Raw genomic sequence first — 21,729 nt, 5'->3', positions numbered from 1 at the left:
CTAATGGGCTCGTCCGAGCTCCCCGCGCTGCAAACAGCGGGCGAGTCCAAACTTCTTGGAGGGGGGGGTAGAGGAGGGATGAGGGAGCTGCGCTCCTTGAGGGAAGCGTCGCCATAATACCCACCGGGGCTGGAGTGGTCTTCCAGCATGGGGAGCCGCCAGCACCCCGATCCTGTGGGACACGGGCTGCGCCGGGCCCTGGTTGAGCGTCCCCGAAAGAAGCAGCGGCCGCCCCTCCCTCACCAAGGGGAGGTGAGGTGGTCCCCGGGTCGGGGTTAGGCCCGAGCCCCCCCGGGCTCCCAGGCCAGGGCCGCGCAGGGTGGGACCGGGATGATGGTTTGGTTTCCAGGGGGGATTTCCTAAAGCCTAGAGAGCAAACGCTGCTGTCCTGGCACGCCTTGCTCCTACGCTGTAGTGCGTATCAAGCTAGTTAATGGAGCAAGTTCTGCTTCTTCCTGCAGGGGCTTAGAAGTCATTTAAGTTCCTACTACACCTGCCGACTTTTAGCCTGGCTTGTCCTGTTCCAGGAATGGAATTTAAGTTACGTTAGCAACAGAAGGTTGTAGTTGGTAAAGCAGCTACTGCTTGTGTAACGGGGCTGCCAACGCTTGCTTTGCTGGCTGATGCTGATGGCAAATAGGCAATTCATTTGGAAGCTCATCTACTAATTAAACTTAGATAGTATTTCCTTTATTTTAGACTGCCTTCCTTCTGGACGGGGTTGTATCTGTTGTAAAATGTGTATGTGCCTCTATAAATATATATGTTCTGGTACTGGATTATCTGCCCACCATATGGGAGTCTTTCCCTGAATCTTGTCTACTTGCCCAGCATTTTGATCAAAGTATCTGCAAAAGCAGATATTGGTATCTTTCACACGTCAGACACTGTTCAGTGTCTCAGGTTTAATGTTCATGCCTCAGCAGAAATGTTGCCTTTAGAAAAGAAAAAGGGTTTTTCAAGTGTTGCTGTGTTGAGTGACCTTGGTGCTGTCAGGATGTTAGTACATTCCCTTTATTGAGCATTATTTTGATTCAGAGTTTATCTTCAGGAATGAAAGAGAGTTACTGTTTTGCCTTAGCTCTGCAGTCTCTGGTGTTGTGCAATTTATGCAACATGCAATATGCTACACTGCCAGAAAGTAATCACCTTTCTTCCTGTGGTCAGTTGAGTCTGGGGTTTTGTACAAGGAAATCTGTGTTATTAGCAGGTAAATTCAGCAGGCTGGATTACAGCACCCTGTAAATATAAGGTGAAATTTTTATTTCCCAAAAGAGTTCAGAGTCATTTTTCTTGCTCGTAAACCCAGTGCTTGGAGGGATGTTGAATCCACGGGAAAAAGGAGGATGCATCTCCTCAGGCCACTGTAAATATCTGTGCCTTGATACTGTAATAAAAATGTGTTGCAGGCAATAATCACCTGTGATAAATTACATTTGTAGTGTGTAAAAATTAATCTGTAAGAAAAAGCTGTTCAAGGATGTTTGCAAGCACTGGTGGGAAGAGCTGGAGACACATTTTGCTTGATGATATGAGAATTTCTTTCAAACATGACATGGCTAATAAAGATTCAGAATAGCTGCAAGAGGCACCCTGCTCTTTAAAGAGTCCCATCATTTCTGTATTTGGAGGTTACCAAGGTTGCCTCCAGCTCCAGCACTCCAAAGCAAGTCTTGAGGAGTCCTTACATCTACACAGGAGTGTAGAGCTGCATTATAAGGTGGAATAAAGGTATTTAACTCAACGTTTTCACACTGGGCAGCTTAAGCTGCATGTCCTGTTGTCCTTTAGAGCTTACAGCACCACAAGAAAACTTTCTTGTGGGAATCCTGAAAGGTGAATTCATACTTCTGTTGTTCCACAGGTGCTCCCAAAGCAGCCACTGCAGTGCTAGATGGTGGCACACATGCTCTGGCAGAGGGTGAGAAATCTGGTTCAGAATGCAGGGGATTAGGCAGGGAGTGATGTGTGCCAAGTTCAGATTCCTCTTCAGCCTTAGAGGAACTATCAGTATGGGCTTGTCCAGTCCCCTGAAAGATAATTCATATATTTTCCCCTGATGTTCCTATCAAACAGTGAAACAACCAGTGCCTAATACAAAAACTGTGGGGAGTGAACAAAGTTGTATTATGAAGTGTCTGATCAAAAATCTTTTTTGCTGAGAAGAAATCAGACTTCTTGCATGGCTCAGCAAAGATTGCAGCAGCATTGGAGTGTCTGTGGTGGAGACATCAGCACAGGGCAGCCAGCAGGCAGAAGCAGCTGTTTGATTAGTGACAACCTGGGCTAGACACAAAATTGCAGCAGAAGATAAATGGCATTTACAACCCTATGACTGATGTGCTGAGCTGTCCCTATGGGTATGAATATTTCAGAGATCACCCATGTTGGAATTGAGCAGTGGTTCAAGAGGAGCACTGAGGTCTGAAATTCACTCTTATCACCTGCTATTGGCTGTTGGATGAACAGCCCTCCCCCTGCGAGCTCAAATCCAAAGCTCAGCTGAGGACATTATCCTTATGGCACCCCTCTCTTGAGATACTCATTTCCACTTCCTCCTCTGCACACGTGAATAGTTTGAAGGAATCACATTCCTCTCCTTTGAGCCTGCTCTATGTGATAAATACCAATTAGTAGTAACAGCTAAAAATTACAACTTCTGTCCCTACCAGGGAATAGTTGGAATTAGGAAAGAGAAAGTGAGGATGGAAACACTAACAGTGTTCAAATGCAGAGCTCTCTGCAGTTCCAGCTCTGCTGGCTTGAGGAGTTTTTGAGAAAGAGCATGTGTTGCTTCACCTGTGAAGGGCAAACAAGCCTAACTGTGAGGCAGAGGTGATAGTCCCTGTTTTTCCTCCTGTGGAAAAATAGATCTGGAAAGTTGGGATAGTAACACCCTCAGTTCCCAGAGCTCAGTTGGTAACAGGGCAATGTTTATGGGCTAAGTAAAAGATTGGGGCCACATTTGCATAAGAAAGATCGATGCTGCTGTAAATTACATCTTGCTCTCTGCAATACCATAATTACACACGTTATGGTCTGTAAACATCATGTTTAAAGACAACTGAGCCCAAGCACATGCTAACCTATGTGTGTCTTCATCTTACCCATGCAAGCAAAGCCTCTTACTGGTTGAGGGCACTGTGTAGCAACAGAGTTGGAGTAATTTTTAGGCTTAGTACAACAGCGTGAAAACTGGACTGCTGGTTTTTTGCCAAATTCCACAGTAACCCTTATTGCTTTTAACATACACACCTTTGACCCATTCAGTTGCACTGGCAGTAGCTATTTGTGCTCCAGCCATGAGTTAGTGAATTACAAAAACTACTTATCTTTAGGGTGTTGGTGACGTTTTTGTTCTCAGGTACAACGATGAAAAAACTTGCAGAGATGTATTCCACGTGCTTAACTGAGTAACAGCATGCACATACACACGAGGAACACTGCCAGCACTAACAGTGACATGGCACTGGCTTCACATGACTTGTCTGGGAGGGGACAGGCAGCTCCTGCTTGGAAACACACCCCCATTGCCCTTGCCCTCATAAAGCTTTGACAGCAGTAATGAAAAGTGAGGAGTTGAACTCTGGGCTCTGAATAGATACAAAGGACTTCTCCTAGGCTACCATCAGCAGGTGGTGAGCAAAGAACTGGCAGCCAGAGTTCAAGGGTGCTTGAAAAGATACGATAGAGACTTTGAGGAAGTCATTAAAAAGTGTCTGCGTGAAGTCCATTGTCAGCTTTTCTAGGAACAGGGTTTCCCCTAAAACCGTGCAGTGCTTGGTAGGACATCAAACACCACGGCTGGTCCTGTGTCTGTCCACACAGAGGGGCTGACATGCAACTGTTCAGGTGACCAGGTAAGTGGTCCTGTGTTCTTTGTTCTCTGTTTTCTGTACTTTCATGGATAGTCACAGCCTTTGTTCTCCCAGGAGCAGTTTTCTACTCTCTGTGCTGTATAAAGGTTGATTTCAGTGAAGAAAGAGCTACACCAGAGGCTTTAGGAGGAAGGCACAAGGAATCCCAGGGAGCTGGGGTGGGCAGCCAGTCCATCACAGCAGATGGAGCTGTTCTGAGCTGCGCCTGCCATGCAGGTCTGGCTGGTGGCAGAAGGATGCAGTGCAGGGAAAGGGCACCTGTGCTGCCTGTGCTGCCTCAGCTTGAGGCTGGCTGGGCACCAGAAGTGTGAGAACAGCAGGCATGGGGCATAAATAATAATTCACATGTTTAAAAAAATGTAAAAAATACAGCAGGATTTTTTTCAGATTCTACTCAGATTATATTGAGCATTTTAAAACATGACTTAGATAAACTAATTTTTTTTCAGTACCAGAGGTGGAAATTCAGTGAAAACAAGATCTGTGACTTAATGAACAGGTTTTGGGCAAATGAAGTTATACATGGAAATTATAATATTAAAAAAATGTATTAGAATTCTTGTTTGGCTAGTGTATGTTTCCCCTTTAATTTCAAGAGACTGATTGGAAAAGCAATTACTTTTACTCTAGGGTTGAGAATTTGCTTTGGATCAAATTTTGTGTTAACTAATTCGAAATAACTGGAAAGGAACTTTTTTTTTTAAGCAGTACTAGTTTTAGCTGATATTTGGAAATAGCTGCAGGCAGCTGAGAGCTTCAGTGCTTGATTTGGGGCCGTGAAATATGCCAACATGAGAGCAGTGCCAAGCAGCTGAATGGCTTTTTTGTTTGCTGGAACAGCCATGGTTACATGGATAGGTTTTTAATGTATTTGGTGTATTCTGAATCAGGAGAGACATTACACAATAAAAAAAGAGTAGGTAATGAGATGTTGGGGAAAACCTACTCTATCCAAATTTTTTGGGTTTAATGTAAATAATGTAGAATTTTATCCTGAAAAGTGGCTTAGTAAAGGCAGTGTTCTGAAACAGAGGGGAAGCAGATGTGGCAGCTCTGCTTTGAACTGGAAATCTTTGCCCAAGCCAGCCTTCTGTCATAAACTGATTATTTTAAAAAGAGTACTAGAAATGTGATTGTAATTTTAACTCTTTCCTAAATGCACAGAATGTGTGACTCAGTCAAGTAATAGCTCCTTCTCCTAAAAACTCAAAGAGTCACATTTCTACAGTGCTCTGCTCTGGAGCTCTTCACGTGCAAAGGCGTCAGCAGGTTTGAGTCAGCACTGAGGATGGAGGAACCTCTGGAGCATCAGCCTTCCAGCTCAGTGAGGTTCCCCTTTCACATCTGCCTCTCCTGATCTAATGTTGTCTGCTACAAAGTCATCAGAGCAGAATAATCTCTTTAACCAGAGAAATCTATGGCCAGCACTATTTACTGTCCCAGCAGAATAATTGGATATTGCTCCTTTCAGCTCCCTACTGGGTGGTTGTAATGATAGGAATGTGCACAGCCTAAGAGCAAATAATAGGAGTTATAACCAAAAAAATCCAAGTGGAAAAAACTTACAGTGAAGGTTGTCAAATACTGGAACTGATTTCCCAGAGAAGCAGTGAAATCTCCCTCTGTGCAGACACTCAACTTTTCAAAGCTCTGAACAACCTGTTAAGAAAGCTGGAATGGAGCAAAGCCTCAAAGGAATGGATTATTCAAGCCTGACATATTTCAAGCTTTAGTAGTGTTTCCTTGGAGGCAGTGGGCTTACCTGCCCTGAGAGGACCTGTGTGACAAGATTGGCATGTAGTGGATGTTAGGTAACATATGTGATTAGAAGGTCTTTTAAAAATTAAGATAAGACCAAGTTTGGCCTGTGGCATGTTATTTATGCTATTCTCTTCAGGCTAGCAGGTTATTTTTGGTTGTTTCTTATGGGTGTTCTTCATCAGATATATTAGAGTTCAACTGTATTTTATCAATAAAGATGTGGCTGCCAAACAATATGTGAGAGGAAAAGACAATCCCACAGACTGGCTGTGGTAGCTCACAAAGTGCAGTAGTGAGGAGCTCTGTGTCTGGGGATGGTCAGGAAGCCCTGGGACACTGCAGCTTCCCCAACACATTCTCATTTTAAGCAATAGCTTCTTAGGGCACCTCTCATGCCACCTTTCAGGGCCAAGGGAGACAAAGTGAACTTGGATTTGGTTTCTTTTTAAGACTGCTACCAAAATTCAGCATTTCCCATAGGAGTACATCCAACTCTAGTGTTGAAATACAGGGTTGGGAGTTGGCCTCAGGGTTTCAAGTTTCAAATCCCTTTTTGCCTTATTTTTCTTTTTTTCTTCTCAGAACTGTCTAATATCAGTTTCTTCCACTAAAATGTGTGGTATGGTGGGCTGGCCTTGCTCTTTTGTGTCTGTGAGTAAGCAGGAAGGAGGTGTCTTAATTTTACTGTCTCAGACCCTTTGACCTGCATACTAATATGTAATGTAACAGAGCTGGGAACACCTGTAAATAAATAGAGTTGTATTTGTAAGAACATACCCAGAATGCTATAATTTCAAATCTAAACCTCCTGACTAATACAGGATTTCTTTTGGACAGTTTATTCCTCCTTTCTGAAACACTGCAAGAAGAGTACACCCAAGAGGCTTCCCTCCATCATCAAGGTAAGAGAATATTATCTTCCTAATGAGTAATTTTCCAACTGTTTGTACCCTAGATAAGAACATTTGAACCTTCTCTGTGCTTGCCTTTGTACTTTAGGTAACAGTTTGCCTGTGCTTGAATATTTTGCTGAGTAGGAAAAGCAAAATGGATTATGTTCTGCAATTCTCAGTAATCTGGCTGTCATGTTGTTAGAAGTTGTGTGCTTGTTCTTAAAGAGAAAATATTAAGGAATGTTTTGTTAACTTTTGCTAATTATATTTGATGATAAGACGGCAGAAATATAAAAACAGCTATGCAATAATCTCTAGGACAGCCAGAACATGGCCTGAAATACAGAACCCCTCATGGCCATGGCCAGCAGTGAAGCCCCAGCAGTTACTCAAACCTTGGGTTTGATTGGTTTGATTTATTTTTTAAATTTCTTTTAACAAAACCATCAACAAATGGTCAAGCCAGAGCCAATGCAGGGAGATTCATTATGAGGTGGTCACATGCCCATTTAGGACTTTAACTCCCTAAATGACCATAGCAGGACTTGAAGCAAATAATTTTCTTACTTATCATGTTCTTAAACTGTAACTCAGAGTTTGAGTGAAGGCTGTGGGGCTCTATTGTGTTAACTCTCTGTGGGCCAAACTAATTTTGTTTTCATCCCTGTTTGTTTAATTGCATGTTGTCATTATGGAAGAACATATGTATGCCCCACATTATCATATCCTTACAGCGTGGGAAGGGCTGGAGTAGCTACTGGGTGTTGCAGTGTATTCCCAGGCCTGATCAAAGCCCAACACACCAGTGACACAATCAAAAGCTTTGGTTTTGGCTGTTCTCCCATTTTTCCTTGTTACTCTTGCATCCCGGTTACTCTTCTGGGACACTACTAACTCAAGAAATAAGGGCACTTTTCTTCTCAAGAACTTAGGTTTGCTCCATGGCCAACACCCAAAGGATGGAGCAGGACAGGACATGGCACAGAGAGTAAATATTTTACACTTTTAGCACTGAGCTGCAAGTGGAGGTGATTTGCTGTTGTCTGCATTGTCACTGCATCATATTCTGCTACTCTCCAGCTGGCCACAGTTCACTTACTTGGATTACCTTTTATTTCAGATGGAAACAGACTCTGGATATTCCTCCACAGCTGAGCTGCAGAAGCAGGTAAAGGCTCCAGCTCATCTTGAGGAAGCTCATGCAGGTGCTTTGGAAGGCTGAATGTGTTGAATCACCTTCTAAGAGAAATGACAGACACATCCTCATTCCGAACATTTTTGCATAATTAGGAGCTCATCTCTTATCACTAAAGCAACACTTCCCCAGCATTTTTCCCTTCCAGTGGACTGCAGCTACAGCAGCAAGTGGGGAAGGACCTGTTATCTATCCTTGTGTGGCAAGGGCCCACCACAGTCCCCCATAACCAGAAGCTGTGCCACCTCACTGGGCCTGGTCCTGCTAAACTCTTATGGCCAGCTGATGTGCCCCAGTCTCTTTACCTTGCCAGCAGCAACCCTGTTCTGCACTTAAGGAATTTGCCAACTTCTACAAGCACTTTAATAGCAAGAACTCAAGCAATCCATAAATTAGTTTGGAAACTACTGTGCTGTAGCTGTTGGCATGAGGAGAAACAGGGTATTAAGCACTTGGACTTGATGAACAAGATTTGTTTTCTGTGTAAACTTCTCTACTTCTACATCTCGTGTAATTATAGTGTGTGGGATTCATGTAATCACTTCATCATATGCAATAAAAACACAGCCTCAAAACAAGACAGTTTCTAGCCAAAGGGCTGTTAAAATTGCTGAAATGCTGAGCTTTAGCTCCTCTCTGTCCTGTCTCAAAGCAGGACATGCACAGTGTCTGTGAATTAGGAGTTACAAAGGTTTGACACTCTTGAGCTGGAGGATATTAAAGCAACTGAAACCTTATTTGGGCTAATTGGAAATTCTGACACTTGTAAGACAGAATTTTAATTTGGTATGCTCTTCAATCCCAGGAGAAAAAGGATTTATAGGATATGAGTCTGTTAAAAAGCTCAAATCTCTGTAACCATTTTTTTTTCCTTAAGAATATGTAAGTGATGGTCCAGGGTCTAAAGATTAAGAAAGTTTTACATCAGTATACATGGCTTATAACATGGATGAAACTGGAATTATGAAACTGCTGAGAGAGCAGATCTCTGGTCCAGGATCCAGCAAGCACTATCTGATGCTGGAGGAGAGGCTTTTGCCAGCCTGGCATTTGCACTTCAATACCCCCAGTGATAACAGTGGCAGCTGATTGCACTGCTCTCATATCAACCCACAGGGTTCACAAATATCAAATTGTAGGGCAAGAGTCCTGTCAGTTCCTTCCTCCCTGTCTGCTTTTTTGATTAAAAAAAAAAAGGAGGTGATAGGAGGATAGGAGGAAATGGTTGGTTGTTTTAATAGTGAATGTTTCAGTGCTAAAGCAAAGTCCTGGGACAAATAAATAATTGCTTATAAGTCCTGGGCCACATTTAATGTTCTGTAGCCGTTACAGAATCTAAAAGCCATGTAAAGAGGATTCCTTCATATTGCATTCCCCTACAGCACCTGCATTTGGCATTTCTCAGAGCTGCCTCTCTTGTTTGTCCTCTCTGACAGGAGGTGAGCAGGACTGCAGCTATGAATCACACTGTTTTCACTCCAGTCTGTTTGTACAACACAACACCACAGTTAAAAAACAGGAAGGACAAAGCAATGAAGAAGACAATAGCTGGTTATTACACTATTGCATTGATTTTTTAAAAAACATTTTCCTTGCAGATAAATATAATTCATATTCACTCACGAAAACCAAATAAATTGCACTTCAGAACCAACTCCAACTTGGACTATCTAAAAGACAGATTGTTAATTATAAATTTGTTGTATATAAACAACTCTGTTTCAAAGATTTAAATATTCAAATATATTGAATACTGCTTTTTGACCTGTTAACCAGGTCATCTGAGCACAGCCGTCCTTGACTGCTGTGGGGAAAAACCACTGTACCCTGGGAAGGAGAAAATACTGAGGAAGGGAGGTGATGAGATGGAACACCATTCCTTATTGCTGGTGTTCCTTTCCCACTGCTCTGAGTTATCCAGAAGCCCCTGGAGCTATAGCCCTCCAGGTACTGAGCAGCATGCCAAATAAAAACAAAGAGGGAAAAAATCAGTGGTCCTGTCTCTCCCTTTGGTTATACCAAAGAAATTCCACATCAGTCATGCACCAGATCTCTGTAAGCATGACAGATGGATGATTATAAACAATATCCCACAACAGCTTTGTTATTGTGTTCTTCAGAGTGTGTGTGAAGCAAAACAGGCCATCACAGGACTGCCTTCATCATTTCAAATACCAAAAATGCCAGGGCAGGACACAGCAGCATGTGCTCACTCTTGTTGCTTCTCACAGGGAAAGAAGCTCTCAGATGCCTTGAGGATCAGTGCCTATGTCTTCAGTACAGGCCTGCTCACATACACTGCCCTGGTGAACACTTCTTCTTGGTAAGAATGTTCAAACAAAACAGCTTGAGAAGAAACCTTTCTGTGGAGAGGGGGAAAAGTGGATGAATAGATGGGCGACCAAGCACTGTTATTCCCACAGGTTTATGCAGAAAATAACTTTAGGCAATTTCTGGCAAACAGCATGGTTGGAGTTCTACGACCATATGGAAGGAGATGAGTGGACAATCTTCCTCGTTGGTGAGTTTTAACAACGCTTCTGAGGAGAAATCATCCATGTATTGCATATTAAAGGGAGACATGGACAAGCTTCCCAAACTCACTAATCCTCCCACTGACAAGCTCTGGCTTGGAAGGTCCCCACAGGTGATGTGGTGCAGCTGTTCTGCTTTTGGCTGGGGTCACCATCAGGGTCCTGTACAGATTAAAATCTGATCTTTTTGCTGCTACTGAAGTGGCTTCCCTGTGAAGACACTTTGCTCCTGTGAGAACTGAATGACTCAGTAGAACTAATTACTAAAAATGTAAGTAACTTTAGTGAATTCTACTCTTGCTGTAATACTTACAAAACTCTTCTGTGATTAGCAGCTGGTGAGCAGAACTGGTAGGGACCTTGCAAGGTTCTAGGGATCAAGTCAACCTTATTCTACTTGGATTTAAAAGCAACAGAGGCCTCCCACCCACCTAGAAAAGCCTTTTCTTAGCTTCAGTTATGTCAAGTTTCAACCTCTGAGACATTTGTCTGCTCTAACCTCCTTCCCATTCTTTGATCTTACCTGGATGTCAAAATTTACCAATATTCCATTTTAAAGCATCTTTGGGTAGGGAACACACCCTTGGCACATCTGGGTTCCAGCAAGGTCCTCTGGGTACTGTGCCAGTGTATTTTGTTCCTGATTTAGCCATAGTTCCCAATTCATTCACACATCTCTGCCCTTTCCTCATGCCACAGGGGCTGCATTGGTGCCTGCACTTGCTTTCTGGGGCTTCAATGGAATCCTTCTGGTGGCTGATATAACAGGAAAGCCAACTTTCATTACTCGCTATCGCATTCAGCTGGGCAAGAATGATCCTGTAAGTACTTCTCACTCTGCCTTTCCTGCTGGCTAAACACTTCCTGCAGTCTCTTAGGCCAGGAGTGGGGAGAAGAACCTGTTATGCTTTTCTCTTGCACCCAGGTAGGATTCCAGGGGCATCAAGTCTTGTATACCCACTGTAGGGAGGAAGGCAGATCCTGTTATGAGGCTACTGATCAGATCTGCATTGACTGCTTGTCAAAGAGCTGATCCCAAAACTAACTGCCTACAAAGCTTTTCATCATTCTAACTAAAACTAGATTGCTTATTTCTTAGTCTCAAGTCCTGACTTCTCTTTTGCAGGTGGACAGAAAGAAACTGTGGAAAGCCATCTACACAGCGCTGGGTAATCAGTTCTTTGTCTCCTTTCCCATGCTTGTGCCCATGTTCTACATCATGAAATGGTGGGAAAACACCTTCAGCAAGGAATTACCAACCTTCCAATGGTTTCTTGTGGAGCTAAGCATTTTTACTGTAGTTGAGGAAATTCTCTTCTATTATACACACAGGTGAGCTGAGCACAGGAACAGGTGCTTGATTTTCTTCCATGCTTTTGAGTTTATACTCATACCCTACAACAGCAATAATCCTCATCCCTCTGTTCCACCAAGCTTGTATTTATATGGGAAATCTTACAGGTCCTGAAATCCACCCTCACAACATGAGGCCTTGGTGCTGCCAGTACCTGTAGTAAACAAAAATGGGTAGAATTTTAAAGGTGGAACAGCTTAAAAGCTAAGGAAGAAACAGAACAGGCAGTTTTTCACAGAAGCTGTAACCCAGCATTCTTTGAAAAGAACAAGACTGACTATCCTGAAAGACAAAAACCTCAAGGGTCAGTGACTGATCTCTGTTCCCTGGTACAGCACCTACAAATTAGGGCCTGACTTCCAACACTGCAGGATTTCCAAACACTGACACCAACATTAGAGGACAGAACTAAAGGAAGGAAGACAAAAGAAGCAGAAGGAAGTACAGTACTCTCAGAAATCTGTAGGTTTCCATTTAGGACAAATGCACCCAAAAATATAAATGCAGTTTTTTTACCAAGGACCCATGGAACTGAAAATTCTGATTCTTTGACATTTGCCAGTAGAAAAAGTCAAAACAGTGAAAACATAAAGTAAGGCTTCTCCTAATAGTTCTCCTAGGTTTGAGTAAATAAGTAATTCAGGGAGTTTGATTTATGGGATTTATCTGGCCTGAGTTTATCATAAGCCATTAATTGAATAAGGGCTCAATACAAAGAGAGCAAAGGAAGCAAGGAATCCTATTCTCTTATTTCCAGCTGCTCTGAAATCTTTATGTTAGAGGAGACACAAGCAAGTCCCCTGCAGAAATTCTGTGTTCTGTTACTCCTTTTTTGCAGAGCTCAACACCTGCCTTTCTGTTTACTCTGCCTAGGCTGGTTCACCACCCAGTGCTGTATAAGCACATTCACAAGAAGCACCACGAGTGGACAGCCCCCATTGGCGTGGTCTCCATTTATGCTCACCCAATAGAGCACATAGTAAGTGGATTCTCCCATGGTCACCCTCCAGTTGCTCTGTGGAGTGTTATTTCCATGGCATGCGGTGGAGTGGTAAGAGAAGAGAATTTGCCCTCAGAGGCTTCTTCCTTAGGAAGAGGAAGCTGAGCTGCATTGCCAAGAAGCTTGGCTCTAGGAGGGTTGCAGTACTTGTTTATGCTGGACTCCAGCAGCTTTCAGAGCATAGATCCAAGGGCCTCCAGTAGGTAAGGAAATGACTGGACAGGACTTCCCATGAGCCCCAAGAGGACTGGGAGCACAGACATTGCTTTCAGCAAGAGATATGACAGCCTGAGTGATTGTGTGGACTTGGAAATCTGTCAGGATTTTTCTGGTTGTTTCAGTGTTTGCAAGGAGTGTATGCCAACTTCCCTCCAGCTGAGACTTCTCAGGAAAACACATCCCACCTTCAAATATCCCACTTAAAAATTCCATCTCCTGTTACCAATAGGCCTGGGCTGCTCTGAGGGTCTCCCCAGCTGACAGTCTTTGGAGGGCATGATGACTGAGGAGCCCAGCTGAGCTGTGCCGGTGCATGCAGCTGGGTCTGGGCAGCCAGAGCCATTTGTGCCACTGGCAGAACACAGTGAAGAGCTGCAGCAGGGTTTGTCACATTGCTGGGTGTGTCTGCAGGCCATGCCCTTTCACAGTGAGGTTTCCCAAGGGCAGATTCAGCATTATTCCAAGGTGAAGCTGAAATTCACACCTCAGACTCCAGGGTGATTTACTGGAATCGTGCTGTACTCACCCAGGGTTTGGAGTCATGTCTAACTTCTACTGCAGGCTTATGGAGTTTGGGCTATGACAATGGTTTGCAGTAGTAGAATTCTCTTATCTCTATTACTTTTTGGATGATTATGTAACTTTAGTAAGGTGTTTGCAGAGAGATCTTCCCTTTACACTGTTTGCACAAAACAAACCAGTGTGATGGATCACCAGCTCCTCAAGGAGAGTCTGCCTGTAGTGGACCCATTAATGAGGTACTTTCTTCTTATTTCCAGGTGTCCAACACTCTGCCTGTCATGATGGGCCCGATGATCATGGGATCTCATATTGTTTCAGTCTCAGCATGGTTCTCCATTGCTCTTGTAACAACAAGCATTTCTCACTGTGGCTACCACCTGCCCCTCCTGCCATCTCCAGAGTTCCACGACTTCCACCACCTCAAGTATGTCTGGGCACTGCTCAGCTTTCCATTCTCCTGCCACTTTACTGGCACCACTGGCAGGGAAAGCTCCTTTCTGAGGGTCAAGTGGGCTTGCCTGACTCATGCACCAGCAGAGCAGCTCTCCAGTTCACCTGAGAGCAGTCTGAGTGCTGCCAGTCCTTCAAGCAGTTTAACTGGGATTTCAAGGCATTCCAGCCCTGTTAGGGACATTTCTCTGCAAGGTTCTTCCTAGAAGTTCAGAATACACTTCATGTGATCTAAAGACAGAGCCAGGGCATGTCACACAGGTAAAATAAGCGAGCCTGCCTGTCTGTCCCTCTCCCATGCACTGGGATCAGTAACACTGATCAGATTACACTTTGCCCAGACAATCACCATTAACCCTTCCTGACAGAGATTCTCAGCCTCCTCTGCTGGACAGAGAGCAGTTGCAGCAGACTGTTCAAGGATACAAACCCGAGCAGTTGAGAAACATTCCCATCTCCCAGTGTGCCCTACATTCTGACATGCTGCCCAGAAATGTCTGCCCTGCTGCAGAACCAGCCCAGGGGACAGTTCAGTCACCACACGCCAGGACAGGGAGCACTGCAGAGCTGAGACACTGGGTGGAACAGCTGTGCCAACTGGAGCACATCTGCTCCACATCCCAGTACAGCCAGGTCTTGAGAGCACATGGGGCATGGAAACGTGGGTGTCCAGTGCTCCCACAGCTCTGAGCTGCCCAGGAGAAACAGCTGCTGCTTAGTGCCACCATTTCTGGCCAGTGATGGCACCAGAGAGAGAGGAGCTGCACTAGGTTCACCCAGGCTTTGACAGAGCTGCCAGGGAGACTGCAGGGGCAGAAATCCCATGGACAGATTATCAGGGCTCAGAAAGGAATGGAAAGAGGAAGGGCAAGGTAACCTCAGTAACTTCAGTGATGTTTATCTGTGTTTGGTTCTCAGGTTCAACCAGTGCTACGGCGTGCTGGGAGTGCTGGATTTTCTGCATGGCACGGACAAAATGTTCAGACAGACCAAAGCCTTTGAGAGACACAAGGTCCTGCTCAGCCTCACACCACTCTCTGAAAGCATCCCAGAGCCACCCAAGAAAGAGGAGTGAACCAGCCCAGCCACTCTTGGCCAGCCTGGTGATGAGCAGAGTGAGAGACAATGATTTATGCCAAATAGTATTTAAATCAGGAAACAAATTCTTGTCCGCATATAACAGATCATGAAGCTGAAGTTAAATATGCTGCTTTGAAACGACTGCACTTTTGTTGCCATTGTTTTCTATATAAGACACTTATAAAAAAAAACCTGCTCTAGAAATTTATTTTTAAAATTTAATGGTTTATCTGTTACTTGCACTGGCTCTTAGATCCACCTGCCTGTTTATGAGCCAGGTGTCTTCTGGGCCACATGGGCTCAGGGTTCTCATTATTAAGGTTTTAGCATCAGACTCCACATGTGATGATTTGGCCTCTCTTGTTGGCACTCTCTCTATAGAAACATTCCAAGTCACTCCATCTATTTGTGATACAATTAACACAAGCTTTTGTGACTCAGAGCACCTGGGACACAGGACACAACCCCGTGGACAATCACTGGGGCCACAGCTTTAGAAACACTCCGCTGCACATGCAGCAAGGGCCTGACTTGCTCTGAGCAGTTGTTATGCACAGATGAGGACAGGGCTGAACTGGGGCTGCCACAGCCTCATCACTGCTCCACAGACAGCTGCACACAAAGGGAGTTTCCCTTGTGGGACATGGAAGGAGAGCTGGAAGCTGATGTGGTTCATGGCATCACCTCCTCCTGCTGAGCCTCCCCTCACTCTGAGACACAACCAAAATTCTGATAAATTCCAGAGATTTTCCACGGAAAGCAGAGTCCCTGCTGTCCTGAGCTGTGTGGAGATTAAGGAACCCCTCTAAGAAAGGGCCCAAGAAAGCAGGCCCCAGAACAATATGCACATTCCCAAGTACCCACAGCCCATCCAAGACATACTGTGAATTCTCTCAAGGATTTCCTAAGACTCAGTCCTGCCTGGGAAGCCTGGAACAAAGACATCACATTGCTCCCCAGTGCTGGAGCAGCCCCTCCAGGAACAGGCACACAGAGTTGACCCAGGCATACATTGGTCAGCCCATTGGCCCACAGCCCTACCTGTGGAACCAAAGCCACTTCCCCTGCTCCTCTCTACAACTGCACCAGGATGAACCCAGCCCAGTTACCTGGCCACAGCTCCCTGGGAGGGCAAGTCAGCAGGACAGAAAACCCAGGCACCACTGTCTTTTGAACTTTTTATTTTTATACATTTTTTTTGTATTAAAAAGGAAAAAGCATAATTACCACAAATTACAAAGGACTAAAGCATTACTAGAATAATGAATCACATCAGCCTAGAAAGCAGATACTCTGAATAATATTAATGTTATAATACAAGCTCTCATTCAAGTATTTTACATTTTTCTCTTTTCCTTTTATACGTGATGATGATCCTAGCACATGGGTCAAAGATTATGTACTATCGACAGAGATGGATCATGTACAGCAGGCCGTATTAACAAGATTTTCCTCCCAGGTGATACATGGTCTGTGATGAGTCTTTTTAAGTTTGTCTCTACTATAAATGCAGCTGAAGAAGGTTGCACACACTCTCTAGTTTTGGGAAACAGAAGGCTAAGGTTGGACACATAGGGTTTGAGAAGGGCCAGCACGTGGAACCATCACCCCTTTAGCTCCAGGCGAGCGAGCAGAGGGCTGCACTCGCTGGGATGCAGCTCAGTGGGTGTCTCTGAGCCACAGATGCAAAGGTTTCCAAGCCCAGTGGGACCAGGACAGGCTGGGGGGGAAGACGGGGAGCAGGGCTGCACCAGGGAGGCCTGAGGGACCAAGTGGTGCCAAGCACCCCCTCCCACAAGGGCCACCACTGGCACAAGCCACCCTGGCGCAGGGCTGACCCTGGGGAGAGCAGGAGGACAGTGTGGGGAGCTGGAAGGAGGCCAGCACACTCCACAGGGGCCAGCTGGCACCCAGGGTACCTCCTGCTCCTCTGGAGCTTCCCACCAAGGGGATGTGCTTGTCACAGATACATCGGTCCTATGTTCAAGTGTCTGCAGAAAGTGAAACTGTAAACTACTCCTGGAAATGCTGCCCTCCAGCCAGCCCCTCCACACCACCGAGATGAACGTTTGCTTAGAAAAAGAAAAATGAAAAACTCTTTTATCTGTTACCTGTATTGGAATCTTTAAAAAAGAGTCAGTGAGGCATTTAACATCAAGTGTAACAATCTTCTCAGAAAGAGCCCAGCATCCATTTCAAACAGTGACAAGTGACATAACCAGCCTCAGAGACAGGAGACAATAAGCATTGCAAACACAGCTTGCTACATTTACAGTTTTCCTTTTTTTTTTTTTCCTTTTGATAAAATAACTGGGAAGGCATGAACAGCTAGAAGGCCCCCTCTCCACTGCCATGTGGAACGTGGCAGGACACTGAGGTTAAACACATCAGTTTGTTACAGTACAGCAATCAGTCCCCATCAGGTGTCAAAACTCAGGGACCCCACGGGCTACAGTGAGAAGGCGCCATCAGAGGTGCCGGGGGGCAGCAGAAGAGATGGACAGGCAAAACCAGAGCAGCAGCATCATTACTTTTTAATTTTTTTTTTCCCCAAATGAGCATGGCAAAGCAAAAAAGCCTCCTCAAAACCACACCTTCCACCTCCACTCTGACCCCACACCACAGCTCTGTACCTGTTGCAGCCACATTCAGACAAGTTAACCTTGGCAAGGAGGAACTCCTGAGAAGAGGGGCAAGATGAGGAAGGCTCCCCTGACTTGGCCTCCCTCAGCCTTTCCAGAAGCAGCTGGGGCTCCCCCCAGGCTCCTCCAGTGGCTGGACACCAGCACCATGCAGCTCTTGTGAGCTGTGGGACAATCAGCACTCACAGACGCACATGTGCAACCCCTCAGTCCTCTAAAATTCAAAAAAGCACAACACATGGTGGAGGTGAGGCATTCAAACTAAGAACAAGGCCTAACTCCCTCCTCTGCAGAGGGGCAAGAGCTTCCTCAAACGCAAACCCCCTCTGGACAGCTGTCCCTTTACCCAGTGGGGACATAAGCCTTGCTGTGGCCACTTGTGACCCAGCTGGGCACAGACCTGGCACCTGGGGAGCTCCCAGCCCTCTGCCAGCCCCCACCCTGGCACGGGGCAGGAGGGAACAGTTCTGTGCTCCCTTCCCTGCAGGAACACAGGGGTGAGCCAGCAGCAGCTGCCTTGGGCTGTCACATCCATCTTTGCTCTGTCCTGCCACTGCTGTCCCACGGACAGCAAAACAAGGCACATGGTCCACAAACCTGGAGGGCACTGGGACCACTGGGATTGCTCTTCTGACCCACCTTCCCCTGGGTGCACATACCAGTGTGACAAACCACTGACTTGGCAGAGGGGGAAGGGAAAACACTTCCATGCCAAGACTAGATCCTCAGAATCAGAAATTTAAAATTATTTAAAATCAGTATTTTGGGAAATTCTCTGGGAAATGTCCTATCTCTTCTACAACCCAAGCAATTCCAGTCTGCTCTACAAGCAACAACTCCATAGCAGCAGCTCATCCCTCCCCATTTCCTATGAATTTGTTGCTGAAACGCAGACAATTGGCTTCAAGGGAGCCACGCACACAAGCCAACAAAAGGAGCACAGACACAGCAGCAAGGATCACCTGTGGCACATCCAGACCTGCCTCCACTTGCAAACAACCAGCAACACATCTACAATGTCCTTGATCGACTCTCCAGCCTCCTCCCCAAATCTGGGACAAACCCACCTATAAATGTAACCTCAGAGATCTGACTCCAGCTCACAAGAGGGGAAATGCAGAGATAACAGTCACGGCCACAGCACTGTACAAATGTTACTTTTGCCCATCTTGCCTAGTTCCCTCCCCACAACCCCAGAGCACTGCTGCCATAACGGATGGGCTCGCCTGCTGCAGTCAGGCCTGTGAGTGGCACCAGCTGCAGGGTGACATGGCAGGGCTGGACGGACCAGGGCAGGATCACACCACCAGGAAATGGCCAAGTAGCAGCTCCCCAGCCTCTCAAACCCAGCTGTGCTTTCCATTCTAGCAGCAGTTCATGAAGCCACTCCATTCAGACCAGCCCACCTGCCCCCAGGAAGGAGCATCCTGGAGGCAGTGTCAGTTTGGGAAGGGATGGCCTCAGCCAGGGCCCCACAAGCACCCAAAGCCACTGCTGATGGACAGCCTGGCCGTGCTTCCCCTCTGGTTCCTGCTCTCACCCATCCACCCTGCAGCTGCACAGGGACAGCCCTGGAGAGATGATTGCTCCCAGCTATGAGACAGCTCTGGATCAACTGGATCCCTTGGGAAAACTGTTCAGTACCAGCTTGTGACTTGGGAGAAAGGGCAACACAACGAGCTGCACCCTTGGAGTGGTGCATCCACACTGCACACAGGAGAACAGCTCTGGAGCACACGGGGATGGAGCCTGAGCCACAGCAAAGCCTGGTATCCCAGGGACCCAGCAGAAGGAGCAGGGTGGCAGCAAGGCAAGTGGATCTGGCTGGAAAGAACACAACTTTTCCAGTGCTAGCTCTGGAGATGCTCCAGAGGTAGCACTGGACAGCTCCAAGATCTCGCACCTGACACGCCCCTCACAGCCAGGATCCACCTGGTGCTGGGTGTAAGGATCAATCAAGTAAATGCCACAGCAGCTCTGCAGTCACCCGCTGCCTCAGCTGAGTAAGGAGCTACATGGTGTCATCTCAGCCCTTGGAAATGCACAGGGGCTGTGCCCTGAGTGGGAGACTCCATGCAGGCGCCTGCCACACCACCACACACAAGGAAACCCAGGCGAGAGCTCTCCTGTGCCAGTCAGGGCTCCTGCTCACCCCTGCACAAGTTCCCCAGCAGCCCTGAGGCAGTGACTGCTGTGGGACAGCTTTCCCAGGGCTGCCTCACTCCCTGGCAGGTACAGCAGAAGCAGCCCTCGCTCACAGCCAGGAGCAGTGCCCCCAGCTGCTGTGACAATCTCCCTGCTCACTCCCCAACCACGCTGGAAGCACAGACAGGAGCAGAGGCAGCTCCTGCCCAGGGAGGGCTGGGAATGTGAGCAAGGCCATGACAGAACAGTCACTGTGGTAGGGACAAGGCTGCCACGGCACCGACACAGCGGAGCAGAGTCCTGGATGTGACTGCCCTCAGCCCCTGCCCCAGGAGCCTCAGCCCTGGCAGGGAGGCTCTGTGATGGGGGATACATCCGAGCAAGCTGCGGGGTCAGAGGAAAGGCCGCAGGGAAGATCAGCTCGGCAGCAATGCCGTGAGGAGTCTCTGGGCCTGGGGGGAGCCAAGAGCCCAGTGCACCCCAGGGTGCAGGACGCCAACAAGCCTCCCACATCCAGCTCCACCATAAGGCAACTTTTTTTTGTGTGTTTTTGGGGTTTTTTTGTTTGTTTTTTTTTTCCTTTTTTTTTCTTCAGTAATAGTTCCAAGGAAGAAAGCAAAGGGAGATGTGTCTTTTTTTTTTTTAAAGAGTTTTTCTGTTGTTGTTTTAGAAGGGTTTGGGGTTTTGTTTTGTGGTTTTTTTTTTTTTTGTTGTCATTTTTTCCAAGGGAAAAGGAAGAGAAAAGCTCCTTCAGCAAAGTCCTGTCTTTGCAAGTGATGGGCATTCCTGGGGCAGCACGTGCACCGTCCACACAGGCTCGAGTCCAGGTGCCTGCCAGCCTCCCAACCAGCCATCCTCGCAGGAAGGAGTCAGAACAAGCCTATCCTCGGCAAAGGTCCTTTGGTTGACTTCCAAATTGTCCGTGACAGAAGGGAGAGGTGCACAGAGGGCGAGCCAGACCCTGGGGAAGGTGAAGACGTCGGGGAGAAGGGAGCAGGAGAACGAGGAGGGCGATGCTCCTGGGCGGAGGCCGGCGCTGGAGAGGCCCCGCCGCACGGGGAACGAACGGGAGGCGCCAGCCGGGTCATGGAGGTCAGAGGCTCCGCAGCATCGGCACACGCTGTGGCTTCGGTCCCCCACTGGGGAACCTCGCTCCTCCGAGCTTCCTGAGCGGCTGCCCCGCCATCCCAGGGGGACACACAGGGGACTTGTTGGGGCCACACAGAGCAGACTTGTTTTGGTAAATCCAGACGAACTTCTAGCAATAATTTAAAACTTGATATATATATATAATAATAAAAAAATCTCCCCTTTCCAACCCAGCCAGAACACATTTTTTTTTGAAGAGACACTAAGACATGAGTGTGTGCACAGGAGGAGAGAGAAGGGAAAGGTTGGGTCTGCTGGGAGCGGGTCTGGCTCTGGTCAGGGTAGTAATAGCAAAATGGTGTTTTGGATGCAGATCGTCTTTGCTTTCCAGCCACAAGAGAAGAAAATCGTGTGCGTTGAAGTTTCTCCCAAGCAGCCTACTCCTGGGAACCCACCTTCCAGCTCCCTTCCTGTCCCACCCCCTCATGTCTGCCCTTCTCCGAGCCATTCCCCACCACCCCACCCCACCCCCCGGCAGGAAGCGGACGCTGCAGCCTCTCTACTTCCCCACTGTCTGCGACTCTGCAGCTGATGGGGCAGGGGATTGCTGGCTCAGGTTTTTGGCATCCTCTTGTGCAGGCTGGCTGGGTGAGGCGTGGGCTTGGCTGGATGGGCACTGGCTGACCGTTTTGCTGGAAGACTGGGATGGGTAGCGCTTCCTGCCATCTCCCCCTGACGTCGTAGGGTATCTCTTGTGTCCACCTTCCTCCCCCATGGGTGGCTGGAAGAGAAGCACCCCAGTATCAGCACAGCCTCCTCCAAATGCAGATCCTGATCCCTCCTCTGGGATCAGGAAACAGCTTTCCTGCAAGCCTCCAACTGCAACTTCTCTCCCTGGCCCACACACATTTACCCCAAGCACTCAGCTTCCCTGTCCAAATTTCCTGCTGCCAGATTTGACAGAAAA

General features: G+C 46.9%; 2 protein-coding genes across 6 annotated transcripts in view; one reads left to right on the top strand and one right to left on the bottom strand.

Annotated features, from left to right (window-relative positions):
- Positions 1-71: 71 nt before the first annotated feature.
- On the top strand, positions 72-19,614 carry FAXDC2 (fatty acid hydroxylase domain containing 2). 3 transcript variants are annotated; one of them, XM_018915518.3, is made up of 11 exons: positions 72-252; positions 3,750-3,860; positions 6,477-6,541; positions 7,653-7,700; positions 9,959-10,050; positions 10,151-10,248; positions 10,961-11,082; positions 11,388-11,593; positions 12,489-12,594; positions 13,614-13,780; positions 14,725-19,614. In XM_018915518.3, exons 4-11 carry the CDS (start codon positions 7,653-7,655, stop codon positions 14,879-14,881), a joined length of 996 nt encoding a protein of 331 aa, XP_018771063.1. In that variant the 5' UTR covers positions 72-252; positions 3,750-3,860; positions 6,477-6,541; the 3' UTR covers positions 14,882-19,614. The 3 variants fall into 3 exon arrangements, with proteins under 3 accessions (XP_018771063.1, XP_018771062.1, XP_009089726.1); XM_018915517.3 differs by having other exon boundaries at positions 3,741-3,860; XM_009091478.4 differs by lacking the exon at positions 3,750-3,860.
- The window catches only part of LARP1 (La ribonucleoprotein 1, translational regulator), a 45,298-nt gene continuing 39,619 nt past the window's right edge, over positions 16,051-21,729 (bottom strand). For all 3 annotated transcript variants that reach the window (XM_030229362.2, XM_030229363.2, XM_030229364.2), the window contains one exon: positions 16,051-21,543. In XM_030229362.2, coding sequence (XP_030085222.2) covers positions 21,322-21,543 — 222 coding nt within the window. In that variant the 3' untranslated portion in view covers positions 16,051-21,321. The remainder of the gene's footprint in view (positions 21,544-21,729) is intronic.

The sequence above is a fragment of the Serinus canaria genome, chromosome 13 (assembly GCF_022539315.1).
Source record: "Serinus canaria isolate serCan28SL12 chromosome 13, serCan2020, whole genome shotgun sequence".
Lineage (NCBI taxonomy): Eukaryota > Metazoa > Chordata > Aves > Passeriformes > Fringillidae > Serinus > Serinus canaria.
The sequence above is the reverse complement of the archived record's forward strand: the minus strand, read 5'-3'. Positions and strand labels throughout refer to the sequence as shown.

Bases quoted from the DNA above. Each gene is read 5' to 3' on its own strand.
- FAXDC2 (XM_009091478.4), top strand. From the start codon at position 7,653: ATGGAAACAGACTCTGGATATTCCTCCACAGCTGAGCTGCAGAAGCAG. The intron at 10,051-10,150 runs GTAAGAATGTTC...TTATTCCCACAG, and splicing joins CTGGTGAACACTTCTTCTTG to GTTTATGCAGAAAATAACTT. The intron at 10,249-10,960 runs GTGAGTTTTAAC...CTCATGCCACAG, and splicing joins GTGGACAATCTTCCTCGTTG to GGGCTGCATTGGTGCCTGCA.